Source organism: Lucilia sericata, unplaced genomic scaffold (genome assembly GCF_015586225.1).
Source record: "Lucilia sericata isolate MDLA Ls3-8-SP2 unplaced genomic scaffold, ASM1558622v1 Contig000010F_arrow, whole genome shotgun sequence".
NCBI lineage: Eukaryota > Metazoa > Arthropoda > Insecta > Diptera > Calliphoridae > Lucilia > Lucilia sericata.
The window spans coordinates 1,599,500-1,619,459 of record NW_023994050.1 but is presented as its reverse complement, the minus strand read 5'-3'; the positions used below and the strand labels follow the sequence as shown (position 1 = coordinate 1,619,459).

The following is a 19,960-nucleotide window of genomic DNA, read 5'->3' as shown; positions in this document are numbered from 1 at the left end:
CAGAACCAAAATAGATAAAAAATTTTTGATATACAAGAAATTTAATTAATGATATATAAAATTTACACTTTATTTTGTCCGAAAAAAAGTGAATTTACTTTAGTTTTAGATGTTATACAGAAAAATGTTAGGTAGAATGATTTTGTTTTATTGTAATTTTTGTAGCATTGTATATTAACTAAATGATTTTGAAAAAATTTTCCATATTCAATAATAATTTTACCGATTTTTCGCTGAAAGAATATAGCATGAGCACTTTTGGACTTTATTTTGTCCGATAGTGTATATTAAAACAACAAATCAAAATTTGCAGGTGGTCTCACCTTTCAAATAAAAAAAATCAATATAAAGCCTCTATTCGTTTAGCCACAAAAAATATCATATAAACCTGTTATAATAAAAAAACTCTAAAAACGGATTTAATTTTCTTCACTTTCCTGACTTTGACATCGCCTCAAAACTACAAATCTCAACTGAAAATTCACTATATTATGCAGAATTTGTCGACAGTGGTTCCAATTGTAATCAAGTTGTTAATAATAGTATTCCATTAAAGATGTAAATTGGTGTTGTAGTTCAGGTCTGAGTTGGGTTATGCGTTGTCATTATAAAACGCTTTCGTTTTACCTCAGAGTAAGTTTATGTTTTTAACTGGTGGATACCATTAATACTAATTTCTGGTGAAGACCAATAATACTTTTGATAAAATTAAGTTCGGTGCTCCAACTTCCTATATGAAGGTATAGGCAATATGAGTGCTTGATGTACCGCCAACCTAATTAAAACCCAAAAAAAGATGTAAACTAAAAGTAGTAAATCATTAGGATTTTCAGTTAGAGGAAAAATACCGCAAATAATCTTTTTGTACTTAAACACAAGGGATGTAACGAAAAATTAAATGTACACTTTTAGCGAATGATAATTAATATTCCCTAATCTGTATTTATACTTTAGTTATGTATTATGAAGTAAAAAAATTGTTACAACTCGAGGAGGAATATTCAACCAAAATTTATAGGTTTTGAGTCACCTCTGATCCATTTGTGGTTAACCATGGGTTAGACTTAGGTTAACATAAAATCCGACTGGGTTGATCTTCTTCTTCATACATATACATAAGCAAAAACCATATAAAGCGAAACATTTTTTATTGTTATATTACATATATTTTTAGAATATATCGAAAATAACATTATAAAACAAAAAGTCATGTCTTTGATGTTAATGATAATATTAGGAAATTCTTAATTTAATAAAAAAAGAAGCAGGAATGGGAGCATGTTTTATGAATGCCCACTACCAAATAAAAAATAATAAAAGGAGTTCTATAGATGGTACTTCATTGTTTCAGTTATGTTTATTCATTTGCCTTTCTATTAGAAGTCAGAACATTAACAGCAGTGATCGCATCCGGAAACATAGAGTGATAGTTCAGCAGTGGAACATAAGCTGCAGCAATCACACGGCCTGCAAACCACCTTCCATGCAATGCATTTACAGCTAAAACAGCAGTTGTAATGCTAGGACATTTGACATATACATTGCCAGACGGCGAAATTTTATCTACGAATATGTGCAAAAGACCACCATGCTTGGAGCATTCATCAATAACATCATCTTGTATCTCTGTATCCCAGGTTGGGTTGGTTTCCGTACGTGGATCAAACATGTTTGATAACATAAAACATTGTGTGGCAATGGGGGGATTTTGTGCTTGTGTTTGTACGGGCGCTGGCTGCGGAGCAGTTGCAAGTAAAGCATTGGCAGCTGCTTGAGGGACGGCTAAGCCTGCGCCTTCGGCTAATTTAAACATCAATTGTAAACGACCAGTGGCCCCCAAATCAATACCACTTCGATCCATTTCATCAGTATCAAGTGATGTTGTGTTCATGTCTAATCTCTCCGTAACATTACCTACTTTCATTGCACGACCTGCTAATTCGAATCCATTTAGCTGTTCCAATGCCTTTTTGGCATCTTCAGCGTTGTGATACTGTGTTAAAAAATAATGTAAAATTTCTAAAATAATACACAATAATCAAGATAGTTACCGTTATAAATCCATAACCTTTCGAACGTCCTGTCTCACTATCCATTATTAGTTGAATAGAGTCAATCTTTCCAAATGGTTCAAATATGCCGCGCAACATATCTTCAGTTATATTAAAATGTAAAGATCCAACGTAAAGTCTCATCGGTCCAGTGTGGTTTTTCGGTGTAAACGTCGGCACCGTATTCCCAATTCTATTCTTTTCAGCTTGTGTATGTTGAACGACGATCGGTATTCCTAGTAGCCTTTGTCCTGATAGGCCTAAAGCGAGAGCCACCGATTCTGGGTCTTTGAATTCTATATACGCAATGCCCTTAAAGCGCTTGGTCTTATTACATGTTATTAAGCGAACGTCTCTTACTTTTCCAACACTAGAAAAGAACTCTTCAAGATCACGAGCACGAACACGTTGGGAAAGTTGCATACAAAAAACTGTACGAGCATCGCGTTCCTCTGGGCTAAGTTCAGTTTGAGGTGAACGATCGGGTCCCAAACCATTTGGTGGAGTTCTGCCACGTCTAAAAGGCCGTGGTGATCCACTTGTACGTCGCTTGCTGTAAAAAACAAACAAGAATACAAAATTACGGCTTACAACGATACGATACCGATTGTGAATTGGACAATTATATTTTCCAAAAAAGAAAAACTTTTTCGGTTTTGCCGTATTCATTAATTCGCATTGCTTGAGTGATATGAATACAAAAAATGTCCATGGACATTCTAATTTACACACATACATATAAATTGTTATTACAATATTTATTTACCTTCTCTCTCGGGAACGAGATTGTCTGTATGATCGACTGCTTCCACGTTCTTTTATAGGACTTAGACGGTCCCTTGATCGACGATCTTTAGAACGACTACGTCTGTAATCACGTGAACGACTGCTTTTGCGCACAGATCTTGAACTACTTCTCTTACGTTCTCTTGATCTACTGCGATGATTTTCACGTGAACGACTCCTAATACGTCGATCTCTTGAACGATGTTCGCGGTCACGGTCACGATCACGGTCTCTATCACGTGAAGATCTTTTGCGCTCTCTTTCGCGATCACGGTCACGATCTTTTGACCGGTTCCTATCTTTTACCCTGCCTTTGTCTCGATCCGAATTTGATGCCTTTTTTCTTTCATCATCTCGTGAACCTGATCGACTTCTGCATAATAAAGTTTTAATGCACTCGTTTCTAGTATATTTTTGAATAAATAAATTACCTGGATCTATTATATCGTCGCCCATTTGCTTCTGACACTGAGTTCCGATGTTCGGATTTTCCATATTTATGAGATACGTCGTCTTCTTGGACGTGTCCGCTACCACTGGTGCCGCTATTGCCAATTGTAGAATTCTATTAGGAGGTCGTAAGAAGATACAACAACAAGGTATTCACGTACAAATAATAACGTCGTCAGACATCACGACGTCACACATTGTATATGTTCATTTTAATTTCAATTGATTTATCGTTTAGGGTTTGTATTGTTGTTGGTGGTTGTAGTAGTAAAAAAAGTTGATTAAACAAGAGAAAGTAAATCAAAGTAATTAGTTATTTCTTTGAAAGTATGCAATTAATAATCAATCATCAATTCTTAATTACAACAATGGTAGTGCGTGATAGCCCAATGTTAATCAAGTCAGACATCACAACACCATCATCGTTTTTGGTGATCTGTTTTATTTGAGTTTGTTTTGTTGCATTATACTACTTTACTTTTACACGCATATTTACTCAACACATTCTGTTAAATACTTGAATATAAATATGTAATTAAATCTTCGCCGTCTCTCGTTCATTCGAGTTGTGGCGAATTTTTGCATTAATTATCTAGTATATTTATTTGTTTGCTTTTGCCTTTTCTTTGTCATTTTAACTGTTGACAGTTGGTGGAGAGGTAGGCGATTGGTAATTTCGTTTTTTGGGGGTAGAAGTAGTAATGTAGTAGATACTGTGAATTTGTTTTAATTTTTATTTTTTGCCTTTTTATATCCTGCATTAGACATTAGTGCTGCCCAGACGCATATTTGTGCATTTATCTGAAATTTAGTTCAGGTTCAGTTTGAATGTATTTAAATGTTGTATTTTTTTTTTTTATTTTACGAATCAAATATCAGATAAAAAATCAAAATATTTGCTTATATAGAAATGCTTTTGTACAAAGTATTTATATATAGTTTTAGGCGTTTTTTCTGGCACATTCAAAACTTACCAAATGGACTCCAGCTTTAGATATTTTAGAATGACCAAAATGAATCAATCTCTAGCAACAAATTGGGATTAAAGATTTTCTGCAAAGACATTCACCCTTGAAAATTATTCTATATTTTAAAACGTAATTGAAAATTTAATGTTTCTTAACAAAAATCAAGCTGTTGTATAGATAAAATTGGACTCCAAATTAAAAAAGTAGTGCATTTGCCCTTAAAAGTATGTCACTATAATACTATGAAATTTTACTATTTTTTAATCTTGAAGTCAAAGCTAGAAAATCTATTGACATATTCACTCATGTTAATAAAACGTGAAAGAAAAAGTTTGTTGTTTTAAATTTTGGTTCAACGAAGAAAAAGTACATTGAAATGTATTTTTGTTTATACAATTTTCAAAAATTTTAAATAAATTTCAAAACGTTTACTTGAGAAACAAATGAAAAACAAATAGGTCAATAAAAGTAGTACATACATATTCATTATTTAATCTGATAAGTTAATACAAATTTATTTAAAAGACACATCGAACGGTCTGGATTTGAAGAAAAATTTCATATCAAATCTACTAGATTTCGTTGTAATGGGGTATAACATTTTTTTGTTTGTTTTACATTTACATCAAGATAAATAAAAAGTTGTAATAAATATTAACTAATTATAACAAAGTTATAATTATTTAAATTTTTATTAGTTATGTAATAATTAATAAATTTTCGTTATCTAATTGAGTTGAAGTTTTACATTTTTTATACATTCCATAACAATTTCTTTATTTTTCCACCGATTTTTTAAAGCATATTTTACGGTTTTTGAATTTTTTTCCTTGTAGCATACTTTTAGAGCATATTTTATTGCATTTATATTTTTAGTTTTTCTATATATTTTTGAAATGTATTTCTTATTTTTTTTATTTTATTTTTGGCCTATATTATTTTTTTTTATTCGTTTTCCGAATTATCAGATTTTAAGATTTTTTGCACATCTTCACTGGTTACAAGCGTGTAAATTGATTTTTATATAATATAGTAATGTAAGTTTACATTTTATTTCTCTAAACTTCAGTTCTACAAACAATGAGTGATCAACGATGAGAAAGCAATCTTAGAGAATTCTGAAATTAATTTTTTAAAATATGGGATTTTTATTGTTGTGAACTAGATTTTTATAAAACGCTTTACTTTTTAAATTTTTGATTTTTTTTGGCAGAAATAATTATTATGCTTGTTTGATAAACACACAAAGGTATATATTATTAAAGATTCATTTATTAAAGACTTTTATTTCTGCCAAAAACAATAATGAAACCTTTTATGTTGCACTTTGAAGGGGAAATAACTTGGAAAGATCAAGAGGACAACGATTATTAAATTCTTATAATTTTTTAAATTATCAATAAATTTGTAATCAAATTTGTAATATCGGGGGACTATATTCAATAGTCTCTATCTGTCATTTTCATGCAAATAAGATTTTGATGGCAAAAGAAAAAAATATTGTTTAGCAATTTTATAGCAATTTTTAAATTTCTCTATCTTAAAAACAAAGAAAAATTCAGGATGCAAACAAGTATTTTTACTAATTTGGACATACTGAACACAAATCCGCTAAAATATTTAAAATTGGTTTAATACTTTTCGAAATAACGCTCATTATGCTACTAATTCGATTATTTTTATTGCCGTGTTTAACCATATAACATTGACTTTGGACCAAAACCTTATAATCTGTTGCTTTTTCAACAATTTGGTTTCTATTACTTCATTAAATTGCATAAAATATAATATTTTTTGATATTAAATCAAACAAAAAATTTATATTTCTATGAAAAACTCTCTATCTGAAGGTTCTAAAAAAAATTTCGTAGAAAAAAAAGCTCTATCTGATATAAATTTGTCAATAATTTTGAAAATAATGCAAAGTTTTATATTCTTTTTATATAACGATTTATAATATGGTCGTAAAAATATATTGTAGAAGAAAAAATTCTAAAATCTTCACGAACTAGCGAAATAAACAGTTTTTCTGCTCTCCTGGAAACTTGTATTATTTTAAATAGAGACTATTGAAGATAGTCCTTCGATATTTTTTCTTTTAATGGCACGAAATTCGAGGCGAATGATTAAAAATTACTTATAAATAAAAAATTTATTGTATTTTACATTAATGAACGCAATCGGTCATCGGTAAAATTTTTAACATTTTAAACCGGAAAAATACGTTTAAAATTAAAAATTTAGTGTCAATCATCGCTATTTGTTTTTCTCTAATTTTGACTATGCATACCTTTTTTTCATCGAAGACAAGTGTTTTTAACTCCGCAATAAGGGCAGTTGATTCAAAACTAATTTGACAAGACAACGCAAATGAAAAAATACGTTGCATATCCTATATTTTATAACTTTAAACAAAGCATCGCACATTGGGACAAATCTACTTATAACTAGGTATTTCATTTCTGAAACATTAAACAATTTTATAAAATAAAAATTAAAAGACTAAAATATTTGTATGTTCAAAATTAAATTTAAGATAAAAGATAAAGAAAGAATGTCATGTTCGATTCATACATATGATTTTTACATAATTGGTGAAGATAAAGATAATTTGTCTTAATTTGATCCATATATTTTTTTGTTTAAATCTTGAAAAAATAGCTACAACTGCGCTAAAATTTCTTCAATTGTACAAATACAACAATACAATAACAAATTGTTGAAATTAAAGTAATATTGATTTTCACTCTTTGTAGCATAGCATACAAAATATTACATATTTAAATAAGATATTAAGGAGCGCCCAACAGGCCCGTTAGTGGCCTAGGTGTATTTCTTCTGATTTGATGTAGTATACATCCTCCTATCGACCTACCTACCTACCTACCCTACCTAAATAAGATATTAAATTTACTCAGACTTTTTACTAGAAAGGGTGAGCATTAGCCCTATCCATTCCACAAAAAGTATAAAAAAGTTCGTCAAAAAATTACATTCCTCTTTTAAAGCCAATAAGCACTCAACAAATAAAAAAATTCAAGGGCTTGAAATTTAATTATAATTTAACTTTAATTCCATATATTTGTGTTTTCAAGTTAAAGCAAAATAAAAAAAAATCTTCAAACCTTTTTTTTGACAAACTAAAAAGAAAAATCATTAAAAATAATTATAATTTTACATTTGCTACATATTTTTTTTAAGAACACATCAAATTTGTCCTGACTCCTGACTCTTCATTCAATTTCAATAAAACGGGACAGGTATATACAACGAGAGACCCAAATGTAAAGTAAAATTAATTATGTTGACCATTTCTTTCAACATATAGACAATTTTGCTGCTTATTTTTCTGAGAGTTTCAAGTCCTTAGATGATTTACAGCCTGTTTTTCTAAAACAATTTAGTTCTCACACGAACATTTCATTTTATTACGATCAAGTTTAAAATTAGGTTTTTATAAAACATTTGAAAGTTTTCGTTTAAAAATGTCTAAAATGAAATGAGCTTTTTTTTATCGTAACAGAACATTATTGCCTACGTATTTCATTTCTGAAATTTGAAATATTATTTCATGTAGTAATAAGTGTTTGGTGTTAACCCTAAAAAATAAACAAAAATAAAATAATTTTACAAAAAAAAAAAAAAAAATTAAATTATGAAAAAATGTTTTTTTTTAAGCAACATGAAAATTCTATGCAATGTGTCCAGAAATTTAAAGGTTTGTATTGCCAATTGCCTTCAGGTTCAAGTGGCCACATATTATTTCGTATTTTGGTATAATTTTCGTTGTTTTTTTTTTTTTTTTTTTGGCAAACGAAAGGCCTTTGCCTATCGTCTATTTTTGACATTTCTTTCGTTTATTACGAACGAATTCATTTTCAAAAAACCAAAAATATATAGAAAAATAAAAAAAATAAAAAGGTGAGAGCGTTTCGGCAACAAACACAATATTTTTTTGTTGCCTAGAGTTGGGTTTTATCAAAATAAAATTTCTAAAATTGAAAAATAACAAACATTTGAAAGAAATAGCTTTTGTGTATTTCTCAATATTACCTATAAAACCTTCGCACAGTGGTATAGGAAAAAAGAAGAGGGAAATAATTCGGTAACTTCTAAACGGTTAATCCGATTTTAATGAAATTTGGTATGCACAAAGAGGAGGTGTTGTCGAGTTTAGGAATTTGGACCTTATAGGCCAACCAGGGGCCCGGCGGGGGGTCCTCAAATTAGGACACCTCGGCTATGTTAAATTTTTAAAACGATCCTATTTCTTCATTTGAGTTCCGATTTAAAAAAAATTTCGTATATAGAATCTCCTCATCGAGCACTATAAAAAACATCTTTTAGAAAATTTACATAGCACTATTATTTTCATCTATAAGGTTAACTCTTAAATTTGTTACATATATGGATGAAAATAATAGTGCTAGGTAAATTTTCTAAAAGATGTTTAGTTTTCCCTAATTAATTTGTCACTTAAAAAACATTAGGTAGGCATGTTATATATCAATGGAAAGGTAATTTTGTCTATTTTTCAAAACTGTATATAATTTTTGAAAATTAAAAAAATCGCGGAATACTTTTTTTAAAAAAAATTAAAAAATGTTTTTTATTCAGTTTTTGCGAAGATACAAATTTTTCAAATTGCAATAAAAATTTTATTTATGAATATTTTTTGATGAAATTTTACAGTTAGGTAGATTTTTTTACTTAAAATCCAAAATTAAATAAAAATTTCGAATTTTCTTATTAGAAATCCCGGAATTTCCAAAAAAGTTTTAAAAAATCCCAAAAATGGGATTTTTTGGTTTTTTGCCTATTATATCCATACCAGGGGCGGGGTTATCGAAACCCGTTACAAAATGATTAAGAACATATTGGGTCATATAAAACAGGTCACTATAATTTGATATCGACTATGCGATTTGAGAATTTTTGCTCAAAATTGAATTTTCCATAAAAAATAGGGTTTTTTTGGATGGTCCCCTCGGTATCAAAAATTTTTAGGTTTTGTTTCATTTATCGTACTTTATGTAAAGTCAGCTTTCCAAAAAGTATAAATTCTATATACATCTTCTTAGAAACTTTTTAGATAACTTAAAAAGAAAAAGATACTTTTTTCCCAAAAAATGACAAAAAATCGCCTTTTTTTTATTTTTTAAATTAAAATGCCTATAACTTTGGACTCAGTCATGATTTTTACATAATTCTTTCACTGCTTGATATATAAACTTGTTGTTAAGCGAATAAAAAAAATGCATCCTGGCACTTTCGTTGCGACTCACATGAAATTTATTTTTTCGTTACAAAAACGTAAAGCCAATTTCGTTCGTTATTTTTAAGAACGAAGACAAATTTTCATTTTAGAAAAACAGGCTGTTGATTGGATGTTCAAAGAAGAATTTTATGAAAAAATGTTCTTTTCTAATTATGTATGTATATGAATTAAATTTTATTTCGCATTTTAGTTACATATTACATATGTGTTATGAATTTTGTAACATTGACCTTTCCAAATTATTCTTAAAAAAAATGTTAACGTTATAACGTTATAAATGTTAACGTTGCTGCGTTCAAAAAAATAGGAGTGAGACTTAAAAATAATTGTGCAGCTTAATTTAAAAAAGAAAGATTTACAGAAATCCAATTTTTTTTCACGATATTTGTTTGTTAAGTGTTTAAAATACAAAACAAATGAAATTTTGTATATAGATTCATTAGTCTTTTTGGTATTCACTTTTTTCGAAATCCATATCCGTTTACGACTGTTCAAAAAAATAGGAGTAACGTATATTATCTAACCTAAGTTAGATTAATTTCCTTTATTCGTAGTAAATATTAAAAATATATTATAAAACTGTTATATTTAGATGATTTTGAGCTCAGTTCACAATTATTTCATTTAAAATCCAGAAAGAAAATGTCAGAATTGACGAAAATGAAATCTGTTCAAATATTTTGAAAATTATAAAAATATCGCGAAAAAATATGAAAATTCTCATGGTAATTTCATTAAAAGTTTTTTTTGAATACTTTAAGAAGTCAAATGTTTTAAAAACTCTTATAAAAATTAAACATTTTATTCAAAAATGATAAGAGCTTCCCATAAGCGCTTATAATTTTTTAAAATTAATCCCATTAAGGCGTCCCGAATTAGTGAAACTAAGTCAAATTGTAGTTATTATACATCGTGATCAATATTCAGTTAGTTCAGACCATAAAGCATATAGTGAAACCCATAAAGCATATAGTGAAACCCATAAAGTAACACATTTAGAGGTGGTTTCAGAAATGGATGAGTTTTTAATGCATGAATACGACAACAAATTACATTTTTAGATTTAAATAAATTCAGAAAATATATTGGAAGTCCACTAATCGAAAATATTAAGCTAAAACTAACTTTCAAGGAAGTTGTATAATAGGAATGATTCATGATGGGTCTTGACAAAAAGGTTATGGTCTAATAAATTATAAAATGATATCGTAGATCAAATGTTGTAGGTAAACATATTACCCCAAGATATGTTCTCATATTCCCAATAAACAAATTTGATAAAATGGCGGTGTTGCCGTATGAAAACATTATTGATTCCAAATTGGTGGAAGCTCGTTCCATAGGAAGTAGGCCATTACATGGTTGTCGACTTACTGATTCTAAAGCAAAACGTTAAAAGATCTTGTGTATATCATCTTTTAAGGCTTTCTGAATAAATTACTGCATATTTGTTGGTAATCAGCCACGACATGTGTCATCAAGCCCCTCAAAACCGTTGTCGGAAATACATTAAGTTCCGGAGGCTCATATACCCAAATTCTAAATAAAATCTTTACAAAAATGACTGATGTTGTACTGCTACACATTAATTAATAATATTTTAGATGAAAGTCCTTTCGTTTTTGTTTTTATTTTAAAAATAGTTGAACTTAAATCGAATACTCCTATTATTTTGAACAATAGATTTTGTATATAAATTTTAAAAAATAAATATTTTTTTATATAAATTTCTTAAATGTTTTAAATAACGATTATAAAAACTAGAGAACAAGTTAAATAAATAAATTATAAAAATATTTAATTAAAAATCTAAATCATTCACTAAAAAATTTATATTCAAAATTTTTCAATTTTTCACTCCTTTTATTTTGAACGCAACTGTATTACTATAGATCATCAATAAAAAATTTCGTGTGCTTATGATGACACATACGATATTTTTTAACAAATTGTCGCATTGTTCTTGTCTTGTGCAGGCCTTTAGTAAACATATACAGTGGTCGATTTTAGCACAGTTGGTATATATTACCTATAATATCAAATATTTCCTATAGTTCTCAACTTTTTTAACAAATTCTCTTTTATGCGTAACACATGTCCTTCGAGGATCACGACACAATACATTTTGTTCCACTACTTTGTTACATATAGATTATTTTCTTTCCCTTAGAAAATCTGGAGTATTTAAAAGTCTATTTTGATAGTCATACGCCATTTCAGCATCCAACATCAATATAGGACCAACCCCCCATTGTGGTTGGGGGAACACTTCAGCTTTATCTGCATGTCTGGAGGATACTAGTTAAAGTTTAATAGGATAAAATTTGATGGCAAAATGTATTTTGCTGTACTCCAAACATGCAGCAACAACCAAAGTCTACATTTAAAATCATAAAACACAATGGGTGAAATATGACGAATACGGTTCCGTTTTCCGGGCGTAGTAGTGGATTTATACGCATGGTAGATGCACAAATGGATCAGTATGACTATCAAAATACGCTCTTAAATACTTTAGTAAAAAATTAGAGGACAAAAGTTCAGTTAAGTGGCGTTTTTGGGTCTACAATTACCCATTGCGGGATTGACATGTTTACAGTGCCCAGTATAATTTATTGATCCCAATCCAATAGAGAACATTTAAAATGATGTGGAAAACAGAAATTCCTAAGAATTTTGCCAATTTATGGGCTGAAAGTTAAAATTTATATCATGAAATTTCTAGTGGGTTCTGGTGAAGATTATTTCCAGGTAAGAAATTATATTATCAAAATGTGCAACTATTCTACAAAATATAAAATTTTAAGTGAAATTAGATAAATGTATCCGGTTGATTTGCCTTATTTTTAATTTTTTTTAATAATTTTTTTATTTTGTGCTAAATTTACGTTCAAATTTTTTTGGGGGTAGATGTATGTTGGAAAGAAAAAAATCTATACGCAACAAAGCAGTGGAACAAAATGTAATTTGTCGTGATCCTCGAATGACACATGCTACGCATAAAAATGAATTTGTCAAAAAGTGAACTATAGGAAATATTTTATTTTATATTTAACAGATACCAAATGTGCTAACCTCATGGCCGCAACTGTATGTAGATAAAGAGAAGAGAGAAAAAAACAAGTAAAAGTGTTATATTCGGCTATGCCGAATCTTATATACCCACCATCAAATCACTGCCATATAAATAAACTTTGATATTTTGAATATTTTATTATTATGTATCGATATTAACGAGAACATCATTGTATTATTTAAAAGAGGTCCATTAATGGGGGTTTAAGTATTGAAAGTGCTCTTTCGAATTAAATACATATGTTAATTTATATAGGGAGTAGGGTTATATGTATATACACATATGGACCAATTCTCATAAAAGTCGGTAGAAAGATTTAAGTTCCTTATTTATTTCAAATTTTATAGATCTACTTGTATTTTTAAGCCAGTAATAAGCATTAATGTAATTTTATGGTGGGGACCTTATATAGGGAGTAGGGTCAATTATGGACCGATCCACATAAAATTAGCTGGAAAGGTTTTGGCTCCTAAGATACTTATTTATGTCAAATTTCTTCGCTATACTCGTATTTTTACACCAATAATAAGCGATAAAGTCATTTTCTGAAGGGAGACCTTATATGGGCGGGTAGGGGCAATTATGGACCGATCCACATAAAATTTGGTAGAGAGATTTTGGCTCATTTAAAACTTACTTCTGTGAAATTTCATCGCTATACTCGTATTTTAAGCCAGTAATGAACGTTAAAGTAATTTTATGGAGGGGACCTTATATGGGGGTAGGATCAATTACGGACCGATCCACAAATAGTTTGGTGGAGAGATATTGGCTTGCATGAAACTTACGTGTATCAAATTTCATCGCAATATTCGTATGTTTAAACCAGTAATTATTATAGTCATTTTCCAAAGGGGACCTTATATGGGGGGTAGGGTTAATTATGTACCGATCCACAGAAAATTTGGTACAGATATTTTGGCTCATATAAAACTTACTTCTGTGAAATTTCATCGCTATATTCGTATTTGGTCGCTATACTCGTATTTTTACGCCAATAATGACGTTAGTCATTTTCTGAAGGGGACCTTATATGGGGGGTAGGGTCAATTATGGACCAATGCACATATAGTTTGGTGGAGAGATATTGGCTAGCATGAAACCTATTTGTGTCAAATTTCATCGCTATATTCGTATGTTTAAGCCACTGATCAGAATTATAGTAATTTTCAAAAGGGGACCTTATATGAGGGGTAGGGCCAATTGTGGTCCTATGTCCGACATAATTCAGAATTTTATTTCGGAGGTCAAAAACTGACCTATGCGAAATTTTGTGCGATTTGCTTCGTAAACAACGAATTTGTAAATGTTTGAAGCTTTTTACACAATATTCCGGGGGGTACATTTGTATGGGGGCTATGTGAAATCGTTGACCGATTTTGCCCATTTTCAATACCAAACATTTTCAATACCAAAACATATCGTGCCAACAACAGACAGACGGACAGACATAGCTAGATCGTCTTAGAATCTTATGAGGTCCCAGAATATATATACTTTATGGGGTCTGTGAACAATATTTCGATGTGTTACACACGGAATGACAAAATCAATAAAAAAGAGAAAAAAATCGTTGGACACCAACCAAAACTATAAATTTAATGGAGAAATACTTCGTTTTTGGTTTTTCATTTCGTGATCCTGTGTCCCTTTTAAAGGACTTCAAAATTTTAAAAAGTAATACATATTTTCAAAAAATATTTTAAAATACTTCTACTCACTAAACAATTTCAAATTTGGTGTCAAGCGAACAAGAAGATTTGGGAAATATTCTGTATTATTTTTATTTTATATAATTTCATTGCAATTAAATTGAAATCACATTGAACATCCCTGTCTCAGTGTAAAAATACCTATTTTAAAAAATAATCAAAAATAATAAAAATTTCAAAACAATATAAAAACAATCTAATTTAGTTTAAATTGTTTAAGAACACAATAAAATTGGTCATTAAAATATGTAATAATTAAAAAAGTTCAATTTTACGCGGAGCAATGGTTTTTGCTTGCAAGCGAAATCGGTTCAAGTGTCAATTACACCGGTCTGAACAGGTAAGATTTCATTTATAATTTAAAGCTCAAATTACTTGATTTCGACTCGGCCTGAATGGGCTATTACAGAATAAAATAAAAATAACACAAAATATTTTTCAACTCTTGTTCGTTTGACATTAAATTTGTCGTTGTTTGATTAGAAGTATTTTAAAATATTTTTTTTAAAAATTTACTTTTTAAAACCTTGAAGCCCTTTAAATAGGACACAGGATCACGAAATGAAAAACTAAAGACGTACATCATCCGGTTCGTGTCTAATTTTGATTGTCGTACGGTGTTATTATCAATGGGAGCTTGAATATAATCATATTTTCGACTTGAATTCTAATATTTGTAATTCAATCCTTGAATTAAACTGTAATAACATTGTAATGTTCGACTTTAATTCAAGTTTTCTTTTTACAGAAGAATGCTATTGAATTTAAGTGTATTTAAAATTTGAATGTTTGACTGGAAACAATTTGTTTTACACTTGAATTCCATCAAAAATGAGTTTTAAATATTTTATTGCCATTTTTGAATTTACTAATTCAGTAAAAACACTATGGTGGACATACATTAATATTGGAAACAAATTATAGCCGGTTGTCTAGATTAGAGTTAGTTGATGACGTAGTCTGATTTTAATAAACTTTAGTGGAAATAGTCACCTGGCTTTGACCAACAATTTTTTTCAAAATACATTCATATTTATGACCTGTGACTCAATTGAAAATCGGATAGAAGGTCTATGGGACAGAGAGTGATGATATGGTATGTAAGATTAAAATGAAAAATTGTTATATAATCTGTATCGGCGTTAAAAATATTAATATTTGCAAATATTATTGCAATAAAAAACTAATGCACAATAGCGCGAAAACAAAAAATTTTATGCAAAAATTCTTCAGGCTAAATATGTGGGAAATTAAATTTTCTATAGAATTGGTAATATAATCAGAATGCGTACTAGGCAATATATTCGTATAAAACTGATTTTTGGGACCTTTAAGGCCAATAATCAGCTTAGCTCATACATTATTTTTGGTGACCCTTAACCCCGTATTAACACTGTGTAAAAATTCTCATTTAGCTATCTAAAATTCCGCAGAAAAAGGTGTTATTCTAATTAAATAAAGTAAAATAATTAAAACATAACTTTTGCCCAAGATATAAAAAGCTGTTCAGCTCATGAATATTAATGCTCAATTCAGACACTTCTTTCGCATAAAGTGCTCACTAATTTGAGGGTTTTAGATATGGACAAAAGGATTCACAATTACCAAACAGCAAAAATCCAGTTTAAATTTTTTTAATTTTTCTTCATTCAAAAATTTTAATTTAGTCTTTCACTAAAAGATAATTAGAATCTTGTAATAAGTCTAATGTTAGCCGTATCGAATACGTAACTTTTACGAACACAAATACATACATATACCGATGTTTTAAAGGCATAATAGGGCCAACTTTAATTTCTTTAAATCGATGCACAACTATATACATATGTTGTATGTAAATTACTTTAACTAGTAAGGATGGAACATACAGAGATTAAATTATTCAAAAAATAAATGATGTTAGCAAAACGAATAACATTGGTTATAAAGGGTTTAAAGTTGTCGTCTTATAAATTTAGTTAAATGCATGCGTAAAATCTTCATAAATGCTTCGTAAAATTTTCGAACAGAAAGAATGAATTTTTTGCAAGGCAAGTCCGGTTTACCACAAAAATTATTTGAAACATATTAATACATATTGATAAAATTATTACATACATACGTATACGTTTGTTTTTCAATAATTCATACATACGAGCCTATGTATGTGATAATATGTATCTACATACATACATATAGGATTGCATCGTTTTCTAATATGTACTTACACTTTTAATGTATGGTGCTTCCAGCATGGCTTCCACATCAAAGTCCTCAGCCATTTTGTTCCTCTATAATTTGAAAAATTTATACCAGGCAACAATATGAAAATATCTTCAACAAATATTTACCTATATATGTAGTATATCAAGTTTATTTAAATTGAATTATTTTTACTATGATAAAGAATATTTTCAGCGTGACTCCGATTTTTTTGGGATAGAAAAAATTATAAATCTTACGGCGTTGCCAACTTACTTGTAATGAAAATCATATACAAATCTATAATGAATGGCAAACAAACAACATTTAACACAGAGTTGCAAATAAAAGTAATACATCATTATATGTAAAAATGTATTTTTTAAGTCCCATAACACGAAAATATAGGAGAGCTGAAAGATTTTTTCACACATTCATACTCAGAATAGAAAAATCTTCCCGACTGTTATCAATGGATTAAGTGATATTGCTTTATTTCAAAAAATTTTCTACGGTTCATAGATTCGGAGTTCTGGAATTCCAAATATTGGAAAAGTGCATAAAAAATGATAACCCCAAATCTTTTCTACAAAAACTATTTTAACGAAGTCGGTGTTGAATAAACAACAGAGAATATAATATGATGATATTAACCAGGACCAAAGCTTTAAAAGAATTCATTCCTTAATTCTTTTTTTGAAATTGAGTTATATTTTAAAGAATTAACAATTCTTCAAACTCATTCCATTTGATTTAATTCCTAGAATTAATTCATAAGGCTTTCGATGTAGTTGAATTAATTCTCTAATGAATTAATTCCTATAGAATGTTAAATTCCTTCTGAATGAATTAATTTTGTTTGCATTCAATCTGTTACAAATTGAATTAAAATAAATTTCAACAATTCCTATTGATTTTTAAATTCCCTCTGAATGATATAAATTTTGTTTGAATTCAATCTATTACAAATTGAATTTAAAAATTTTTAAACCATTCAATTTGAAATAGATTGAATGAAAGTTTTGTTTTACAATTCAAAAGAATTCTGTATATTAAAAATTGAATAAAATTTTTTTCTTTCATTCAATTTGTAATAGACGGAATTAAACAAATATGAATGATCATTCAATTGAATTCATTCCTATAAAGAATGAATACTCTTAGGAATTAATTCAATGGAATATAAAGCCAATAAATTCAGCTTTAGAATTTAAATTCAAAGAATGATTTTAAAGAATGGCACATTCAAAAATTTAAAGCCGAATTAAAAATATGAGGGAATTAATTCCAAATAGAATTCATTCTTTCCAAGCTTTGACCAGGACGTTATACTATGTTTCAAATGGCTTGAAATCTACTAGATTTGCTTAAACAACTTCAAGGTGTTTCCACTGAGCTTACTCGTTTTTGATATTCGAATGTTCAAACAAATCCCGTCATTTTATTTTGATATAACGACAGTAATGTTAATTTCTTTCAAATTTAAACATTAAAAACACAAAATTACAGTTGTAAAAGTTTAAATTTGTTTATTAAATGCCACTAATTTTAAAATTATAACTTGTTTTCTTTTTATTTCGAAATGAAAAGTCACTTTATCGATGAAAACATTCAACTTGAATTGATAGCATATAGTTATATTTGCATATCCTAGACACAACGCAGTGTTGTATAAGCAAAGCTTGTTCGAAAAAATACATTTTCGACATGTTTTAATACCCCATTTACACATACACGAAATCTAGTAGATTTCATTTAAAATCTTTTTCCAAATCTATTCCGTTTACACTTACTATTCTTGACATTTAGGAAGATTTCATTTTTTCTAATATTTCTTGAAAAAGTGTGTGATATGAAAAATAAGAAGGAAAAATGGGATATTTATCAAAATTCCATTTAAAATAAAAAATAGATATTTAAATATAACATTACCTTTTATTTTAGATTAACTTTTCATTCATGTTTTCCAATTTAGAGAAATTTTGTCGACATATTAATTTTTTTGTTTGTTTTGTTTTCCTCTTTTTTTCTTGTGTAGTGTCGTATTTTTTAGTATTATTTAGGAAAAAACAGAGTTGCATCACCAAAAACTATTAGATTTTGAGTAGATTTTAACGAAATCTAGTTACGAAGTAGATTTAGTTTTGTATGGGAAATCTAGTTAAAATCAAGTAGATTTGGCTCGAAATCTCATAAGTACTAGATTTCGTGTATGTGTAAATGGGGTAAAAATCAAATCTATAAGATTAAGTAGATTTGGATTTTTCAAAACTGTATGGCAAATCTACATGATTTCAACTAGTTTTGGCCAAATCCACTAGATTTGCTAAAAACGCCTCAGTGGAAACATGGTATTACACGAAATCCATCAATGTACTACATTGGAGTAATCCCAAAACTAGTCCCTTGCTGAAATTATGGGAGTACATGATCCGCAACATGGTCCTATGTAATGCTAGCTAAGGACCATGTTGCTTTCAAAAATTAGAAACATGATCCATGCCTGCATTACATAGGACTATTAAACGGATCATGCACTCCAATAATGTTCACAGGCGAGTAGTTTTTGGATTACCTAAATGGATTATGCACTCCATTAAGTCCTCTTTTACATGGAGCCTTTTTCACCCTGGGCTTTTCTCAATTATCTTTTAAATGTCCTTCGTAAAATCTTGAATGTTTACATTGAGACTTTTAAGGCATACCTGCTATTTGAAATTATGAGTGTAAGAGTTGCCATTTTTATAATTCTTAATTTATTGTTTTAAATATTTTATAAATGAATAAATATTTTTTTATATTTGTTAAATTAAATATTGTTTTAATTATTTAAGTAAATATTTATATAAAAAATTTATGAAAAAACTAAAATACTTTAAAATACATAATTTTGCTACTATTACTGCCGTTCCACACTAGGAAACTTTTTTTGGGAAACTTTTGATTTTGCGTGAGAGAGAAAGAGAAAGAATATAATTCATCTCCCTCGCGGTACGGAGTTTCTCGTACTCGGAAACTTGTTTTGTTATTCTTCTCATTCGTACAACAACAAATCAATGCAATTAATACGCAGTATCTGAAACAAAAGTTTCTATGTGTGGACATTAAGGAAACTTCAAAAGAGAATTAAGAAAAAGTTTCTCAACAAAAGTTTGCTAGTGTGGACCAGGTCTTAGCTGTATGTTTTACTTCTACTTATAGTTATTTATTTTTTTATTAAAGATATAATAACATTTTAATGCTCATAACATTTGAAAAAAAATTATTTTTAAATTAATTGAAATATGTAAAAAATTAAATTATTGCAAATGGCAACACTAATTCAAGTGTGAGACTAGTCGCACACGATCTTTACGCTGTGAGAGCAGAATAGAAATTAAGCAACTTGCTGCCGGTCCACACTAGAAAACTTTTTTTGGGAAACTTTTGATTTTGCGTGAGAGAGAAAGAATATCATT

The 19,960-nt window shown here is 28.9% G+C and overlaps 1 protein-coding gene across 1 annotated transcript; it reads right to left on the bottom strand.

Annotated features, from left to right (window-relative positions):
- Positions 1 to 1,143: 1,143 nt before the first annotated feature.
- LOC119603532 (RNA-binding protein 39) lies at positions 1,144 to 16,840 on the bottom strand. The gene is made up of 6 exons (XM_037955577.1): positions 16,652 to 16,840; positions 16,529 to 16,591; positions 3,269 to 3,402; positions 2,818 to 3,210; positions 2,052 to 2,604; positions 1,144 to 1,993 (listed from the first exon to the last, which is right to left on the bottom strand). The coding sequence occupies exons 2-6, from the start codon at positions 16,580 to 16,582 to the stop codon at positions 1,358 to 1,360; spliced, it is 1,770 nt and encodes a 589-aa protein (XP_037811505.1). The 5' UTR covers positions 16,583 to 16,591; positions 16,652 to 16,840; the 3' UTR covers positions 1,144 to 1,357.
- Positions 16,841 to 19,960: the final 3,120 nt, after the last annotated feature.